Genomic DNA, 20,222 nt, shown 5'->3' with positions numbered 1-20,222 from the left:
GTTTGGGTTGTCACTCTTGCTACATTTTTATGACTGAAAATAGAGAGCATCTGCACCCAGGTTATGTTTAAAAGAAGGAAAAGAATAATAACAATATAAAATGAAAAGTATAAAATCATGATGGATACTGGGGAACCCTGTGTAGAGTGGGTAACTTCTTTAGTACTTATGTGAAGGTGCTAGTATGATGTTCTTCATAGATTAGTGACCCATACACAGTCATCCAAGTAAGCTATCACATGTATTCATAGAAACATAAAATCATCGAATGGCTTGGGTTGGAAGGGATGTTTAAAGACCATCTAGTTCCAACTCCCCTGCCACCCACTAGGGATGCCACCCACTAGAACAGGTTGCTCAGAACCCCTACCAGCCTGGCCTTGAACACCATCAGAGATGGGGCATCCAGCGCATCTCTGGGCAAAGACATACTTTGTTTCAAAAAGAGACAGAGATTTTCCTGAAATCATTTTTATTTTTATTGTATTTATTTTTTCTGGTCAGATTTTCTTGCTACAAAATGCTGCTACTTTTCATCTGGTTATTAAAGGTCCCTTTGGGGTCAGCTCCATGAAAGACATCCTAGAATTAAGGGCTAACTAGCTTTTATGATTGTGGAGTTGGATTTGATACGAAAATTGTTTTGTTTTGTTTTGTTTTTCTTTCCAGTTCCCTATCACTTACTTGTGCAGCAGTATGTCAAGAGCTAAGGTAGTTGTCAATCAGGACTATTCAGGTAATGAGGCAAATAAATTTGTACAGCCATGAGGCAGGATAATAGGATAATGCAACTTAGCAATTTGCTAGAGCACTCTCCTGCTAACACTTGAGCACCACCAGCCTGAATGAATGTTTCCAAAAGTTGGCATAAAAGAGATTTGAACAAAGAACTTGACAAACAATATCTTCCTTGTCAAAATCAAAAGATCTTGAACACTGTGGAGTGCAAAAATATGTGTTATCAACCTGTCATCCTTGTACTGAACAGGGTCTGTAAGACTGCCATGTTGCAAGCCTATCCAACACAAGACTTTAACATAAATAAAGAGTTTTATATATATATATATATGTGCACACGTAAAAATTATGCATACATATATATACAACTTGTGTATAATGCATATAAATAGAGTGTGTGTGTGTATGTATCCACATATATTTCCCCCTGTATTCAGCTCTGGTGAGGCCGCACCTTGAGTGCTGTGTTCAGCTTTGGGCCCCTCACTACAAGGACATCGAGGCCCTGGAACTTGTCCAGAAAAGGGCTATGAAGCTGGTGAAGGGACTGGAACACAAGTGCTATGTGGAGCGGCTGAGGGCACTGGGGTTGTTTAGTCTGGAGAAGAGGAGGCTCAGGGGAGACCTTATTGCTCTCTACACCTACCTGAAAGGAAGTTGTGGGGAGCTGTGGGTTGTGATAGGACTAGAGGGAATGGCCTCAAGTCGCACCAGGGGAGGTTTAGGTTTAGGTTAGAAATTAGGAGAAATTTCTTCTCAGAAAGAGCACACAGGCATTGATATGATTTAATAACTTAGTGGGTAGTATTGGTGATAGGAGGATGGTTGGATGAGAAGATCTTGTAGATCCTTTCCAACCTTATGTTTCTATGATCCTATGATTGGAATTTTTGGAATTGGAATGATTGGTTTAAAGATATGACCTAGGTATCGCAGGTGAGCAGTAATTTGGACAGCTGAGTAGGTGGCACAGAGGCACCAGAGCAGGCACCAGAGGCATTGGCAGCCACTGGGCTGTGCCAGCTGTGTCATGCTCAGCACCAAGCTCCTGTTACTGCTGCTGTGGAGGAGGAAAATGCGCCACCACCTGAAGTGCTTGCCTCAGTCTGATGGATATTTTACTTCGTTATTATTCCGCAGACATAAAAATTGTTTGAAATTTGAGGGAAAAAGGAAAAAACAAAAAACATGTACACCAGCTAAACTGGCTGGACTGAAACAGAGTGAAGGCTGAGTTAGTCTGCTAACCTCTTGCTGAGAAGGGCTACAGTAAATACCTGGGGAGGAGCACAAGGACAGAGAAAGCAAGCTGCAGTACTTTTTCAGAATGTATTTACACCCTAAAAATTTGCATTTCAGGGGTTTCCCTCACATCCAGCAGCTGTTGAGATATTTCTCCTCTTTGTCCAGTTGCTTTTTTAAACCAAGCACACATCTTAACATCCAAATAATTGTGTAGCAAGCACGTTTAATAGGGATGAATCATGTTCATTCAAACCTGACACCACCCAATTAGATGCCCCCCCAGGTCCCAGCAGGGAAAGAGAGAAAATAGTTGAATCTTAACTGGTCTCTCTATGTGTCCTGGTTTCAGTTAGAACAGAATTAATTTTCTTCCTAGTAGCTGGTGGAATGCTGTGTTTTGGCTTAGGATGAGGAGAGTGCTGATAACACCCCGATGTTTTAATTGTTGCAGAGCAGTGCTTATACCAAGCCAAGGACACCTCAGACTTTTGCTCTGTCCTGCCAACAGGCAGGCTGGGGGTGCAGTAAGAGCTGGGAGGGGACAGACCCAGGACAGGTGACCCGAACTAGCCAAAGGGGTATTCCATACCATCTGACGTCATGCTAAACAATATATAGGGGTGGCTAGCCGGGGGGAGGGGGCCGGACTGCTCGGGGTTAAGCTGGGCATCGGTCAGCGGGTGGTGAGCAATTGCATTGTGCATCACTTGTTTGTACATATTATTATTAGTAGTACTATTATCATCATTGTATTATTATTATCATTATTATTATTATTATTATTTTCCTGTCTTATTAAACTGTCTTTATCTCAACTCACGGGCTTCACTTTCCATTTCTCTCCCCCGTCCCAGAGAGGGAGGGGGGAGGGTGAGCGAACGGCTGCGTGGTGTTTAGCTGCCAGCCGGGTTAAACCACGACACTATGTCATTCATACTGTACACTTTCATTGTATCCTCTTCTTTTTCGGGCTGAGGGGCCTGTAGTAAAATCAGTTGTTCTTTGTCCGATGGGCTGTATATCTACTATTTTTTATCCATATTGCCACCTCAACCATTCCCCAGGATTTGGGTAACCTTTTTAACATGAAGGGACATGGAGGGGCATACAAGATTTGCAGTGCACTAAAGGTGGATCACGGTTTTCCACACCTGCATACTGATGTTATTTATTTCTCTATTTCCTTGTAATGGTTTCTATAATATTGACTGCTTTTTGATCATCTTTGAAGCAGTGAGCTGATATTTTATTGAGATTTGTATTATATAAAAAAATTCTCAGACTTGTGGAGTAATTTCAGTCAGCCCAGAGTCCATCAGTTTATATATTAAGGTAGGAATACGTTTCTCTTTCATCACCACTTAATCTGCACCTACCATTCTGCTTTCTGGTCAGATAATCTAGTAAATTATCTCTGCAGTTCTTTAAACCAGAAGTTTTTTGTTGTTGTTGTTTTGTTTTGTTTTTGTTTTTTTAACTCTGCAGAACAACTTCATGTTATTAACAACTATTGTTGCCTTGATTTTTACCCTCTTTTAGGTTACATAAAAGATTGTTAAGCATTATTCTCACAGTACCGATGCACTACTTTTTGCAATTTTTAGAAAACTTAAAAACTCTGAAGACCTTTCTTCTCACTCCAGAACTGCTTAGTCTTTTATTTTTTTCTTAAATTCTGCAGGGCAGAATGTGAAATATGTTTTTGAAATCCAAGTAGAACCAAATCAAATCTCCTTTATCCACCTTCCTGTTCACCATTTCACATCATGTTAATGTATGTATACACTAATTTCATTCTTCGCTATAGTTTCTACTTATTTGCCCAGTACAAATACCAGAAGTACTTTTTTTTTTCATTTCATTTTGCAACTTTCATTATTACTAATAAAAACCTATGCTCTGAAAAAGAATGCATTTGGGACAGCTGCGTTTTCTTTACACAAAAAATACTGTTGCGAAAATGTTGTGGTTTAACCCAGCCGACAGCTAAACACCACACAGACATTCGCTCATCCTCCCCCTTCCCTCTCTGGGATGGGGGAGAGAAATGAGAAAACTGAAGCCTGTGGGTTGAGATAGAGACAGTTTATTAGGACAGAAAATTAAAAAAATAAAAATATAATAATAATAATGATAACAACGATAATAACAACAATAACAACAACAATAATAATATGTACAAAACAAGTGATGCACAATACTATTGCTCACCACCCGCTGACCGATGCCCAGCCTATCCCCAAGCAGCTGGCCCCCCACTCCGGCTAGCCACCCCTATATATTGTTTAGTATGACTCCAGATGGCATGGAATACCCCTTTGGCCAGTTTGGGTCACCTGTCCTGGGTCTGTTCCCTCCCAGCTCTTGCTGCACCCCCAGCCTGCCTGCTGGCAGGACAGAGTGAGAAGCTGATAAGTCCTCAGCTTAGTATAAACACTGCTCTGTGACAATTACAACATCAGTGTGTTATCAACATTATTCTCATCCTAAATCCCAAACACAGCACCCTACCAGCTACTAGGAGGAAAATTAACTCTATCCTAGCTAAAACCAGGACAGAAAAATATTCATTTTCTATGCAAATTCAAGTTTCTGGAAAAATAAATGTAAAAAATACTTGCTGATTATAGTATTTTAACTATTTATTTTTAAACATCTTACCAGATGAGGAGCAAGGTGAGGAAGTTTCAGAGTTTCAGAAAAGATGTCTGAGAAGAAGTTCCCTTTCCTTTTTTTTTTTTTTTTCTTTTCTTTTTAAATTGATTGACTTTACAATGTTTCAAATTCAATGTGACGATCCTCTACATAAATTGTGAGAACTAATGAGAGCATTCAGACAGCCCAATATTATGTGGGATGCTTGTCTGAGTCTTCTGCAATTGGCAATTAATTAGGCTGTATTTGGCTTTATGGTGGGGACTGGAGCTAATGGCAGCAAGAGGAGCTCATCAACTCTGTGTTCACTACCCTCCTTGCCCAGGAGGGGTTTTTCACGCTCTGAGAGATTTGTGCACTTGTTTGGAGCATGGAGGTGAAATCGCTGTGGAGGTACTGTCCTCCTCATGGTGGCAGGGACACTGCTGTATCTGAGAACCACCAATTGAACAAGGAAGCCTGAAATCAGAAGCAGATAAAGTTCATGCAGGGTAAAGACAACAGCCAAGGAACCCTGCTACTTCACTTTCTATGTCTAATTTTAGCCATCTTTTGTTTCTCTGTAATAAAATATGAGTTCAGAAGCAAGCTTCCTGGGAAAAGGGAAGGGAGCTCCGTGTGAAAAAGGATTAACCCTCCCCTCCCAGCAAAATGTTTCCAGTAAACACTGCAGAAAGAGGTGGGAGAGGGGAGACCACCCAGGAAGGAAGGAAGGGAATGCCTGTGCTACGAGTCAAGGCATGAGGCTGAGGTGGCGATGGTCCCCCAGGGGATACGGGCAGCCTCAGGAATCTGGGGGGCTGGAGAAGACCCATGGTGGAGAAGCTGGAGAGACAGAGAGAGCACGGAGCCCCCTGATCAGGCCGTTGTTAACATCCGGTTCCGTCAGTGCATTGTTCTCCCAGGGCAGCTATTTCTTGATCTCTAAATTAGCACTTGTCTCTCCACAAACAGCTGTAAAGCATTAGCTGGAAAGTGGTCAGAAAGTTTTCTGTTAAAAAATGCAGGATTCCAATTTAATGGTTGTTTTTGCATTGATTCACGTTAAATTTCGTGCCTTCCAAGGGGGATAGAAACTGCTAGAATGAAAAAGAAACCAGATATTTTCAGAACAAAATGGTGATTATTGTAATTTGAAACATTTCCATTTTGATATATGCTTTATTAAAATGAAGAAGTCAGATGAAAAGAACATTTTATCAAGTTTCACCTTAATGTTTTAAATTCTGTCCTTTCCTCAGACATTTTCTGTGTGGAAAAAGCTGTAGTCCAACTAGTTCTGCTGTTGTATCAAATGTATAGTATTGGTCATAAACAGAGCAAGTGTGTGTGTTCATGCATGCTGAGGGGTTTTGCCAATAGTTCATTTTGTTATATTCATCTTAGTAAATCCTTGCAATAGGTCATTTATTTATTTATTTTTGCAGGACATTTACTATTTGTTTGGTCTAGCAGAAGACTGCTTTTGTTTTTGCAAATCGTTCTTTCCTAGCTGCTCCTGTGAAGGTCCATCCTGTCCCAGATTTGTGTTATTTGTCTTATCAAGCTCAACTACCTCTTTATTAACATAAAAGCTTGTTCTTTATTAACCCTAAAAGCCATGAACACAACGGATCTTGAACACCACAGCACTCCCAATAGGTTTTATTTTTATAACTACTTGTTTCTTCAAAAGAAAGCGTTGTATTTCTCACTTCCCAGTTAAGAAAGACAGATGGAAAAGTCTTTTTATTCTAGGAAAATTCTTGTAATGCTTTTTGTCTCTTTCCAGGTGAAATTAATGCTTAACTAGTGGGAGTCTTGTCTGCACACAGCTCTGCACCTACCCTCCAGGTGGACTGACCTCCCCTGGAGGCCCATTACCTTGGTTTGTGAAACTGAGGAAGTTATTCTGGCTTTCTGACTGAACCAGCCTTACTTGTTTGTGAACTGTCATGCAGCTCAGTGGCACCACATAAATCATTAATAATACTAATACTTAGTTGAGCAGCAGCCTAAGAGTTGTCTGTACATGTACAGCTTACAAGCATTTGTGTACATTATTCTGGTATTTTAAGACATTCTGATATTTTAAGACATTACATTTATTAGCAATCTTTGCCTGAAAAAGAATTTTAGTGGGTAGGAAAGAACCAGGATGGCAAAACCAAGCACAGCTCCAAAGGAGGCCCTAGGGGGTGAGCTGTGGTGCTGTCGCACAAGCCATTGCACCAGCCTTCTCTTGCTGTTATTTACTGCTGCTCTTTTAACACCAGAGATTCACAGTCTCATTTCTGGACAGTGAGCTTCCTGTAACACGTGGCCTAGAGCAACCAGCTGCCTGAGGGCTTTATTGTTCAGCTACATTAACCTACAGTCTATATATGCTGTAAGTCAGTCTGTGCAGTTACTGGCTGTGATCTGTGAAATATTTGCTGAGCTTGTAAGAAAATATATGATATTTTCATAGGATTAGAAAGGTAGAAGTTGTCAGGTTTTATGGAGAAATCAAGAGGCCCTAGTGTGCAGATTAGAGAGTTAGCTCATTTGTAGTCAGGTAATTCACCCTGAGCAGCCAACTAGTCAGTTCCAAGAAAACAAACTCAGTCTTTTTCCCTTACTATGTAAAATGATATGCCACAAAACTACTTTTTCAATTACGAGCACATCAAAACCCAAACATTTTTATAGTCTCATATGTATGTCCTTTATTTTTCATGTCTTTGCTGTTTTCACATTATGCCATCGCATCGTGCTATCTTGGCACTGCTAAACAGCTGAGATTTCATCCTGTTCCACTCTTCTAATGTTTATTGCCTAATGCTGTCTGATTATATGCTACAAAATATGTTTTATATGCTTAGAATTACAAAAATCTTTAATTTTTCATTCAATTAATCCTTTTCCCTCTTTGTAATCTTGCACTAATTAACTATTTTATCCAATTTAACTAATGGTTCTTCAGTTTATGGTAGTATGTCCATTTCCCTTGCCTTCAGTTTCACATTTTGGGCTCTTTTGCTACCCAAATTGTATTAGGTAAAGAGATTTTTTTTCAAACAGAAAGGCAGTGCAAGAGATGACACTCTATCCCTTTCAAATTTCCCACATATCTATTGTAGTTATGCCAGTAGGTTCAGAGGCTTCCCTGGGTGCAATCAAGTGAGAAAGATATAAATGGAAAAAAAAAGGAAGAAGAAGAAACCTACTGAATTCCCCTTGGTCTAGAAGACAATTTATTTTTCAATTATTTCTATTTTGAGGATTCAACACAGAACTAAAAAAAAAATGAAAACGACAAAAATTCTGTCTCTCTGACAAATCTAAGCCCAAATATTATTGGAATAGTGTCAAATAGCTATTTTTGGCTGACGCAGTAGGTTCACATTCATCTGAAATACAAGACACATTTTACCTTATTTGTGGGGTTGTGAAATCACCACATATCTTTCACAAGGCAGAAAACAGGTGTTTGGAAGACTCAGATGGTCTTTACAATATGCAGAGAAATGCCACCACCTCCAGATCCTTAAAGAGAAGACTTGATCTTCCTGTTAAAGGATGCTGTCATTTCTTATTTGTAAGTTTAGAAGACTATAGTTTTTCTAACTGATCTCATGTCTTACCTACAAAATACTCAAACAATTTCACTTGCCAGAAATGTACCAGCTCAGTCAGACTGTATGGTAGCTATATCTGGCATGCATTAAAGGGCGAACTCCATTGCACTCAACAGCACTTGGGGGCACTTACAGTACTTCCCTGTTATAAGCAGCAAGTCCTTCTGTCAGGCTGTCCTGCCGCTTCAGAGAATCTAAAATATTGTTGCTAGCAGAGATTTATTTATTAATAGGAAAATATGATGAATGCTAGATGAGACATAAAGGGAGAACCTTCCCAGCTGCCTAGATTTTATGTTGGCAGTAACTTTGCAAGTCTCTGAGTCTGCCTTCATTTATTCTGTAATGCTGAAATACTTCATCATCATCATTGTCATTTTATGTGCAAGGTGTTTGCAGCTGTGAATATTTTATAGCATTACTGAATGCCTCCTATATTTCTGTACCTTATATAAAGCCACCGTTATTTAATTGCCCTCTCAAGGACTCTGTTCCTCTGTCCATTTTCCCATTGCTAACAGCCTGCAGTTAGGTCCACCGGAGGAAACTTCATGAGATTTACAAGACTGTTTTTCACCACTTTACCACTTCTGCTTTCATAGTCAGATTCTCATGCAACTAGGTTGGAGGAGTATCCTACAGAGCCCTGGCCCCTTGAGGCAGAGTAATATATATGGCATTTTAAGGCTAAACTATTGCATACTGTTCACTACTGAGTGGGGAAGAGGTGTCCAATCATTGCCAATAGGTCAGTCACAGTCACCTTCACTACCCAACAAACTTAATAAACACAGGAATACAGTTACATTATTTGGCCAAGAAAAAGGTTAGGTCACGTAACAGAAGACAAGCATTAGAGAAGTGAATTAGTTCTAAACCATAATTACCAGTTAAAGCCTACTGCAACTACTTTAGCATCTTGGCTAGGTCATAAAATGACCTAGCCTTCCTTAGCATGTCCTGAAGAGCTCAGCTACTCCTAGTGATCCTGTTCTTTAGGGAGAAAAAGAGATGCATATGCTGAGCAACTACTCTCCTTTGCAACAGGCTGATTTCATTTAACTTACTGTTACAGCAGCATGAGAGTAAGCTGCTGAGTAAGAGCAGCATTCCCAGCTTTCTGTGTTGCAACCTCTCTGAAGACAAAGTAGAAAACCAGTCATTTTACATTCGTGATTTTAGAATCATTCCACCTCCTAATTTTGCTTGCAGAGTGCCTTTCAACTAGCAAACAAATGTATGTTACTGTTGGAGAAACACCATGAATTTGTGTTTCTTTTTGCCATGGATTAAGACTAATCATGAGGATCAGCACTGTGTAGAATGGAAACAACAGGATTAAAAGATTAAATCCATAACAGTTATATTATCCACAGCATGCTGTCGAATGCAAGCAATGAATTTGATTTGTGCTAGTTAAACTCTTCAGCTCAGGTTGCTAGAAGAGTAAGGCTGCGTGCTTTCTGATGGTTTTTAAGCCAAAGTAAACAATTCTAAAATGGTTATCCACTCATCCCTTTTCAAACATCAGACATTCTGTATTTAAAACTTTGAAGACTGTAGTGTCCTTTTAAGTGCTGTAGTATCAACCAATTTGCTGCCCTGGTGAGTGAGTTACATGAGTCACAGTTAGAGCAGAGGGTAAAATCCAGGGCACCTTTGTGCATATCAGCTGTTGAGCACAAGTTTATGCTCCTACTAACTGCCAAGGAAGAGCTGAAGTTGTTCACTTTAAATTCACATATACTCTTTGTGTTTGTTTTGGTAAGAATCGAAGGCAACATAGTGGCTTGCAGGTCAAGTGACACAAGGAATTAGGACAAATAAACAGAATATTCTTAGCACCAAATAGCCATGGTATAGGATGATGATAAAAATTTCCTATTGAGCTTGTACATCTTGTTCTGGATATGCCAACTGCCAGTAACTCAAATTCTAAAAAGCTGCCAGTTTTACATCTATTTAGCTATCCAACAGGCATTGCTTAATCACTTGTCCTTCATTCAAGCAGTATCTTTCAAAGCAAGAAATGTTCTCTTAGAGTTATGAATTCAAGCCACTTCCAAGAGTAAAGTCACCCTAACGACTATTCCTGCTAAAAGGTCTATGAATATATTTTTCTAAAGATATAACCCATCGACTCATTTTACATGGAATTTTAAATAATTTATTTTTAAAAAGTTAAAGCTTACCTGAGAACAGATGAGAAAAACAGTTTTCACAGCACCACCAAGACCCAGGTGGACTGTTAGGATCTCACCATTTGTCTTTTAGTATAGTGAGGATTACAACAGTAACTTTGGTAGCACTGCAGGCATTCTTGGGGAGACCATTGTTATATGCATAACAACAAAATCTCTCCTGCCTTTTTTTTTTTTTTTTTTTTTCATGCCTGTTGGACATTTGAGTAAGAACAAATCTGTGGAAATTAGATGTTTAATTCCATTACCACAATAACATCATGTCACACTCAGAAATAAAAAGGGGCCCCCCTTCTGTGGGGGAGGAGACTGTTCCTAAAAACCGAGTGTATATGTTCTATGCATCATTGTGAACAAAGGAAACAAAGGGAACATGCGGTTCCTGCAGGACACCATGCTGGCCCCAAAACCGTGCTGGCCCCAAAACTTCCTGGACCAAGAGACATGGCATTGAGTGGGTGTATCACATCCCTTATCACCCACAAGCCTCTGGGAAGGTTGAGAGGTGCAATGGACTGTTAAAAACTATGCTGCGAGCATTGGGTGCTAGAATGTGGAAACATTGGGATATAAATCTACCAGAGGCCACTTGGCTAGTTAACAACAGGGGGTCTGAAAGCCGTCCTGGTCCTGCTGAAACAAAACCCCTACACACTGTGGGAGAAGCTAAAGTCCCTGTAGTACATGTGGGGAAGTGGATGGGGAAGGCAGTGTGGATTGCCCCTGCCATGGGAAAAGGCAAACCCACTCGTGGGATTGTCTTTGCCCAAGGACCAGGGTATACCTGGTGGGTAATGCAGAAAGATGGGGATATCAAGTGTGTGCCTCAAGGAGATTTAACACTGGGAGAAAATTAATCTGTCATCCAAGTTAGGCGTTGTAGGAGGACACTGCAGAACCAATGACAGGTCAACTTCGCAAGGAACCGGGCAAGTGCAACAGTGATGTGAGCTAAGCTGGCGCTGGTGTCAAGAAAACCAACTTCGCCTGCCATGAGTGACCACTTTGACAGATGAAGCTGAAACCATCAACAGTTTTTATGAACATTTTGGGGAAAGACCTATGGAATGAAAGGAAGTACAGACATATAAATACTTCAGTGGACAGAGAACAATGGTGATGAGAACATCTATATACTAAACTGTACCTGATTGTGACACAAATGTTATGGAATAAGGGATGGGGGTTGTGTTGGGTCAGTCTGAGCTGGAGTTACCTTTTCCCTGCAGCAGCCCACACAGTGTTGTACTCTGCACTCGTAGCTGGAACAGCACTGATATCACTCCAGTGTTCTGCCTATTGCTGCGTAGTGCTGGCACAGCATCAGGACTCCTTCCAAGCCCCCAAGAGCCAGCAGGCTGAGGGTGGGCAAGTGACGGGGAGGGGACATCACCAGGGCAGCTGACCTAAACCAACCAAAGGGATATTCCATAACACCTGATTGTACTGGGTCTGGCTGGAATGTTAACTTTCCCGGCAGCAGCCCATTCAGTGCCGTACTCTGCACTTGTAGCTGGAACAGCAGTGTTATCACACCAGTGTTGTGTCTACTGCTGAGCAGCAGTGGCACAGCATTGGGCCTTTCTCTAACCCTCCTAGGGGGTGGGCAAAAAAGTGAGGAGAGAAACATCACTAGGGCAGCTGACCTAAACCAATCAAAGGGATATTCCATACCATGTGGTGTCACACTCAGCAATAAAAGGTGGAAACAGGAAGAAGAGGGGAGGGGTGGGCTCTCGTTGAGAAGACGTCGGTCCTCCTCTCGAACACCGGCTGCGTGCGTTGAGGCCTTGCTTCAAGGACGTGGTCAATCATCGCTCATTTGTGGGAAGCAGAGAGTAATTTCTTTCCTCTGCACTTCCATATAGCTTTCATTTATTTTGTTTGTTTGTTTTCCTCCCTTTTTCCCCTTTCCCTTTTATTTCCCCTTAGTTAAATTGTTTAGTTCATGGTAGTCTTTATTTAGTTATTATAATTATTTCCCTTTAATTAAATTATCCTTATCTCAACCCGTGAGTTGTTCTTTGCTTTACTTCTCCCCCTCCTTATCTAAAGGAGGGGGAGTGAGAGAGCGGTTGTGGGGTTTAGCTGCCCAGCACGGTAAAACCACCACACTGATGTCACACTCAGCAATAAAAAGGGGGGCTCTCGTGGGGGAGGGGGCTATTCCTCCTGAACACTACGTGTTTTGAGGCCCTGCTTCCCAGAACATGGCCGAACATCACTCGTTGATGGGAAGTAGAGAATAATTCTTTTTCCCCTCTCTCTGTGCGGAAGCACAGACTTATTGTTTCTTTTGTTTCTTTTTCTCCCCATTCCCTTTCCCTATAATTAAACCTTTCTCATCTCAAACCTTGAGTTCTTTGTATTGTATTTTCTCCCCCTTCCTCTTTGAAGAGAGGGGGAATGAGAAAGCAGTTGTGGTGGAGCTCAGCTGCCCACCTGAGTAAAACCACCACACATCACCACCACAAAGCCTGAATAATTTGTTGTTTTCTTGCTGTTTTTGTTAAAGTGAACTAAAGCAGAGAGGATACAGCCCTGTATATATGAATTCATGTACTGCTTAGTATCTCATGGCTACTGCAGTCATGTTCAAATTCATTGAAAACTGAAGATAAAATGTGAATTCTTATGAAGTTACTAGTTTTTCTGTTGACTACAGTAGTAACCAAGGCAAACAAAAAGTTAAATTAATCACTCATCTTTATTAGTTATTATCAGGAGAAAAACTGATGCTGTTTTTATTATTATTATTAATTATTATTATTTTCTTTGAAGTGCTTTGACATTATTCATTTCAAGGTTTAACTCATTTAGAAAACAGGCTGTGTACTGAAGACAGTATGGACATATCCTGCAGTGGATTGCATGGGCCTCCTGCTGCAGAGTACTCCCGGAGTCATCCACCATGGAAGGACTGAAAATAAAATCTTGTCTTCATTATCCGAGTCTGACTTAACTGGCTTAAAGTTATCCTGCTGAATTTTAATGGAGTAGACAGAAGAAAGGGATTAAAGTTAGACAAAAGCAAGTTTGATTCCAACTAAGATTTTTACAGACCCAATAAATGTGATTGTAATGGCCTCCTGGTGTAGAAGAAATACAGCTATTTTCCAAATATTACCTGCTTTCAAACACTAAGAAAAAACTGTTCATCAGTGGAAAATACAGAAAATGTGGCCAACAGAACAATCTGATACATTTCAGACTATAATACTTCAGCATCAACTTTGATCTTACAAGTTTTAAGAAATGAGGTAATGTGCTCCATTCCCTTTGTTTCCTTTGGTCACAATGATGCATATAACATACACAGTTGGTTTTTAGTTGATCTCATAAATCACATAAAAATCTAAGAACCAGATTCTGCCCTCAAACATATACACAGCTACTGGTGAGCTGAATTGCCATTGAACTAACTTCAGAATAATTTATACTACAACCTTAAATGCATGTGATAGACCATCAGGTATTGAACAAAAATTGAGAGAAATCATAAGGGAAAAAACTGAGAGAAATCATTAAGAATACAGGAATCCCTCTACATACACACGGTTATAGAATAGCTATTTTTCCTGTGATCAGAGATGCAGAAAATTAACACTTTCAGAAACCAAAAAGAGGGAGTCCAGCAATGGGAGCAGAGGCATGTGCAGGAAACACTTCAGTAGTGTGACTCCATTTAAAACAGACAGTAAAAGATAACTTTGCTGCTGGATACCATACAATGACATTTTGTTGTTCATTATAACCAGTCCAAGTGAAACTTGCGCTAAGTGCCTCTGCCAGGGACATAGAGGTCACTGTGATTGCTTCTGTCTTATATTTCAGACCAAGGACACAAATACAAGGACAGCAACCTCTTTTATGTTAGCAAGTGTTAAGGACACCAACCTTAATGACAACCACACAGTCCTGTTAAGGACACCTCCTACACACTCCCACCAGACAGTAGGGCTGGGCTGATCCCACGTGCCTGGCTCCTCATTACACTTCCTGGTAATGCACAGGCAGATTTTTCAATGCATGTCGCCCTATGAAGGTGTGAATTGTTCCTTCCTGGCTCGTGACACAGACACTTCTAGCCCACAGCCCAAGTTCCTGGTTTCTGACATCATAGAAACATCTGTTCTTTCATTTGTTTCAAATTCCATTACAACAAACGATGATCTTTATTACAGAATGAGAGAAAAAGTGAGAAGAATGGAAGTGAAGAATGGAAACAAAACTTACATGGCCATTGGAGAGACACTTCTAAGGAATAGCTAAGAGATTGTTTTCATGTCTGAAATATATACAGGACAATTACAGGCTTCATCACTGGTTGAAGCAAAGCTTACCTGCCTTATCTGACTAAAAATCGTATCTGTGTAAGTTGAATCAGTAACATTCATATTCAGGTAACTCATAGATCTTTCAGAGAGATGTATCAGGTGCAAACCAAGCACAAGCTGGAACAACCCTTAGATTCCCACTTATGCTGAAACAGACCTGGTCTTCCACTCAGGAGGATGGACTTTTCATTTCCCTTCATTCCATCATTGCCCGTAAGTAGCACTGCCACAAACATAGAATCATTATGTTTGGAAAAGATCTCTCAGATATTTAGTACAACCATCCTCCTACCATCTTTATCACCCACTAAACTATGTCCCTAAGCAGTCCAACCCTTCCTTAAACACCCCCAGGGCTGGTGACTCTACCACCTCCCTGGGCAACCCATTTCAATGCCTGACCACTCTTTCTGAGAATAATTTTTTCCTAATTTCGAACCTGTCCAACATGGAACTATATGGAGTGACATTCCCCAAATTCAACTTCCTTCACCTTAAGCAATTAACAGGGTGATTTGAAATAGGTGATTAACCACTTTACATGCCTCTTTCAATTAGCAGGGAAAGGTGTCTTGGTGTTTCAGGTCTTAGGTAGACTAGCAGTCCAAAGTGGAGAGCTAGTCCAAACTAGCTCTCCACTGACTACAGACAGAGCAGAAATTAACTGGAGTCCTACATCTTTGTCCAGACTAAATATCAAATTTTGTTGGCTAAATCAAGGCATTGGAGACTGTAGCAGGGCTTCTATATGTGAATACAGTGCTCAGAACTGTCTCAGTATTTGGAACCTAGTGAAAATATTCAGATCTATTCACTGAAGATGTTAGACAAGAAAAGCTCAACACATTTCAATACGTAAAATCACAGAAGGTTTAAAAATAGCAATGTAGATAATAGATACTTAAATAGGTGTAAGGAAGATGAAATAAAGTTTCATGGTCGAACAAAGTACTGCAATTACCAGGAAAAGTATTTTAATCAAATAAAAACATATTTTCCATAGAGACAATTATAATGTTTTTATTTAGCAAATGTACCAGAAAAATTGTTTTTCTGTAAAGATGTACAGATATGCCCCAATTCCATAGAGTTGCCTTTCTCTCAAACGGCTATGATTTTTTTGAATTAAGTTTAATTAACAGAAGGGGACATATGTGGAGATGTCAAACTTATTTTTGTCATAAACCACATGATTCCATTTACCACTAATCCCCAAATAATTGTCCCAGGTGCCACCAAGAGCTTGCAGAACTCTTGATGGTGCTTTACTGTGAAGTGTACACAATTTTAACTGTCCTCTGTTTCTAGTCATGTGAACAGAAAAAAGACATTAAGTAATTCCTTAATACCTTTTTTTCCATACTGGCAATTGCTGAGGTTACCACAGGATTGCTTTGTGTTTTTTATTTTATTTTATTTTATTTTATTTTTATTTTTATTTTTTTTGCATTTTTCCAATTGCATATGGAAGAGCACTGATATAGGGTATTATTTCCCTGCTAAGATGCACTTCAATCTATGGAAAACTTTTGTGAAACCCTGCCTTGTAAAACTGAGTACAGACGCTACAGCATTCATCTTTCTGCAGTCTAAACTTGACTGAAAGAAAAAATGCTTTTTTTTTTTTTCCTGAGAATTGTGTTCCTTTATATTTTGAACCAGCCCCTTATTTGCCTTCTGCTACTGCCTACTAAGCATTGTGCTGCTCACTTGGTAAGTACTGACAGGATTCCCATCTCCTATCATGCCAGATTGTAAAGCACGGAAGAGAGCATGGAAGACATGACACGATGTAAGGGTCTGAAATAATTATACAGGAGTGCCCCACACTGAAGCATTCTTTGGTCTGGCAGAGGGAAGTGAAATCTACTGCTAAGATCTGCCCTGCATACTTGTGTTCAAATGTCCTTTTCTTAAGAGCATGTCCACAGACATCCATAGCAGCTTGTAATGGAAAGTCACTAAATGCAAATCCAATTCTGTATAAAAAGGAAGCCCTTAGAAACAAATCTCTTAAGAGAGCTCTTCTCACCAAAAATTAATTACAACTTTACATTACCGAACTCTGATGAACAAAACATAATATTCCCTCAGATGTGAGGCCCAACTCAAAACTCAAAGGAGGAATACTTATTAAGTACTTAGTTTTCTGAGAAATTCATTGCCTGCCTTATTTGTCAATCCTTTCTGGTCTGAAACCAATCTTTCCCCAGCTGTTTTTGGAATGTTTCAGAAAAAAAAAAAAAAAAAACATAAACTTGGCCCTATTAGGGTTAATGCTTTTGCATAGACATATATGACCATAAACTGGTCAACTAATAGAGATCTGCTAACATTGTGACTGAGAACAGAATGAATACAGCCACAATAATATACAACTGTCTACTAGAAGTATTGCATACAGACATCTTTGGCCATGCAGTCTTTTGGCCTTCTGAAAATATGTGAGCTGCATTGCTAACATGACAAAAAAAATAGCAATGTTGAGAATTAGAAAGAGGCGGGTATAAGAGGCTGATATTGATGGGGCGCTACTTCGAGCAGTTGTCACCATCTGTGCCAGCCCTGATCGGCCTTTGATTGACACTCCAGTTTTGTGCTTCACATAAGTGATATCTGCAAAATCCAAAAGATCTTTCATTTCCTCATCTTCATCTACAGGCAACTCTTTTTGTGCTTGAGTCTGTGCCTTTTGACGCACTTTTCTTTCATTTACCTCAATTTGTGCAAAAATGTCAGGAACAGCATCAACAAATTTGTAGCCTTTGGCTACCTTTCTATTTTTCTTTGCTCTGCTATGCTGCTGCTGCTGCCTCTGTGAGATTGCAAATATTCTGTCAATGGCCTCCTCTGTCTGTCTTTTATCTGAAAACCTCAACAGGCGCTCAGCAGTCTTCCTAAAGCTAGCTGTGTTTTGTACACGAGACAGTATCTGCTTCTCCAGCTGCTGGAAAACTGGCTTAAAACGCTGCAGGTTCCTCTCCACAATCCCTACGTAGTCCTTCACTTCCTGCACTGCAGAGCTCCTAATGGCAGAGGCACGGTCAAAGACAATTTTCTGGCGGTCTGCAATAACCTGTGCAAAGGCAGAACGGGGCCCTTCCTCAGCAGTCCACAGGTAAATTGCATAGGCGTGCTCACTGGTGGTAACAAAAACATCCAGCTGCCGAGAGTCTCCGCGGACCGTGAAGCTCTGCACATCGATGGAGGGCCCAATGAACAGGTAAATGGCTCTTGTGACTGGGTGCCGCAAGAGGGTTGTTACATTCACATAGTTCGTTCCGTTGTAAGGGTAGCCCCGGGGATACATCCTTGAGGCAATGGTAGCTTTCTCACTGTGGCCAGTATCATCCATCCAGTACATCTTATATATCCCATCACGGTGTCTAATAAATGCCCCATGGACCTCATCAACAACAGTTTCTTCAAAAGGCACATCCACATTGTGGAAGAAACTGGTTGCTGCCACCAGGGGGCTGTCATCTTCTAGGTGGATTTGGTCAACCACCAACAGAAGCTGAGGATGGAGAAGTACGAGGTTTCTTTGCAATTTTCTCAGCTTCAGTTTAGGATTGTATGCACCCACTCCTTCTCCCCTGATAAAAACCACCCCGCTTCTCTCCATGGCAGCAACCACTCGTCCCTGACAGTCACCAGCCAAGTCATGTTTATATTTAAGCCACTTTGAAGAACAGTCCTCTGTAATCTGCCCTTCCCATGGGGAGAAGCAGCTCTTGGACACAGCAGGGGAAAACATCAACACATTATTAAAAAAAGTATATTTTGGTCCATACAGAGCTTCTGTTATGAAAGGTACACCATTGGGAGCAAAAGTAAAGGAGTTCTGGTCCGGGTGTTCATGACCAGCATTAAAGTTCCTCCATCCCTTGATCCACTCTTTGTACTTGTTCTTATGAACAATATCATATATTGCACGTCCTCCCAGCTTTCCTGACTTGAAGGAAAGGAAAGGCCTGTTGATTTCAGCTGGCAAAGCACTTCCATAGGTTACCACTCCCCAGTCCTCAAAGTAATGCAGCTTTGGAACCCCGAAGTCTGGTGGAGGTACAGAGCGCAAACTTGCATCATACCTGACAAAAAGATGAGAAAAATGGGTTTAAAAATCACTTGACTGATTTCATCAGTACCCATACAAAACTCAAAACACAATTCAATACCTATATCAAGGAGCAACCTAACGATATAAAGTCCACAGGTATCCTTCCTGAACAAAATAAGCATATAGTTGTAATGCTATTTACCATACTAATCTCCATGCAAATTTGTAATTGTCAAATGAATGTTGTATCTTTTTTTTTATAGAATAACTGAAAGAATCTGCTCTACATTTAAACCAAACAATCCTTCTGCAGTCCAAATATAAGAGTACCATGAACTTTCCTCAAACAAGCCATGTTACATTTTATATCATAAAGCTACTGACTGCAATAGAAATATTTTAAAAATCACATTAGAAAGGCTGTAGGCACTATTTGCATGTGACAGCAACAGTTGCACCTACCTGCTGACTACTTAACCAAGAAAAACAAAGAACCCATTTCCTCAAAATTGATGAGCAAACAGAATTAGTAATAAACAAAAAAAAATATTTAAAAATATTTTTTATTAATTTTTAATGATTTATATTGCTTAGTATATGCTATTTTCTTTCTCCTGCTGTATTGAAGAAAAATTTTACAGCTTTCTTGTATAAATTTCAAGATATAAGAAGTCTGTTTTAAAAAAGAGGTTTTAATTCCTGAAAAGATTACATTACTTATAATTTTTGTTTAATTTGATTTACATGAGTAAAGGCAAGAAAAATGACAACAGGCAGGAAAACAAAACCCAAACTTCTGGTGTTGTTTAACCAAACTAAATGAAACCATCATTAAGTATAGTGACATTTCTGTTAGATGGTTCCTCATCTGAACTATTCTCTATAACTAATCAGGAGTCTCAGTCAGGCCCTAGACAACCCTAGCTCATGTGCTGCATATGGCTTCACGTAGTTCTGATCAGCCCCCAAACTGCAGAGCTCGGGAGTTTACTCTATAGCTAGTGGTCCTTGATGGAGATCCCCCTAAAAGCAAACCTCTTTCTGGAGACTCCAATGCAAGTGGATGTGCTCATCAAAGGAGCAAAACTGCAGCACAAGGAAAAAACAGATGTTGGGATATTCATAGCTTGTTGTTGTTCTGACTCACTTGCTCTTAAAAACATGCCTCCCTTCAGCATCAAAGAGAAATTTCAAGTATATTAATTATAAATTTGCAAGGTTTTCACAGAGAAACAGGAGAGAAAATGCATGAATGGGGTTGTAGAGGAAAGATTCTGCATTTCGGAAATAACAAGCTAAAGGGTGCTTGGAGCCTAGTAACCATGCATTTTAATGTGTGTATCATAAATGCGAAGCAATATATTTAATAATGCTTTCCTTGTAACAG

General features: G+C 40.1%; 1 protein-coding gene across 2 annotated transcripts in view; it reads right to left on the bottom strand.

Moving 5' to 3' along the window:
- Positions 1-16,224: 16,224 nt before the first annotated feature.
- DSE (dermatan sulfate epimerase) overlaps positions 16,225-20,222 on the bottom strand; it is a 33,569-nt gene continuing 29,571 nt past the window's right edge. For both annotated transcript variants that reach the window (XM_032185757.1, XM_032185758.1), the window contains exon 6: positions 16,225-18,866. In XM_032185757.1, coding sequence (XP_032041648.1) covers positions 17,105-18,866 — 1,762 coding nt within the window. In that variant the 3' untranslated portion in view covers positions 16,225-17,104. The remainder of the gene's footprint in view (positions 18,867-20,222) is intronic.

The sequence above is a fragment of the Aythya fuligula genome, chromosome 3 (genome assembly GCF_009819795.1).
Source record: "Aythya fuligula isolate bAytFul2 chromosome 3, bAytFul2.pri, whole genome shotgun sequence".
Lineage (NCBI taxonomy): Eukaryota > Metazoa > Chordata > Aves > Anseriformes > Anatidae > Aythya > Aythya fuligula.
The sequence above is the reverse complement of the archived record's forward strand: the minus strand, read 5'-3'. Positions and strand labels throughout refer to the sequence as shown.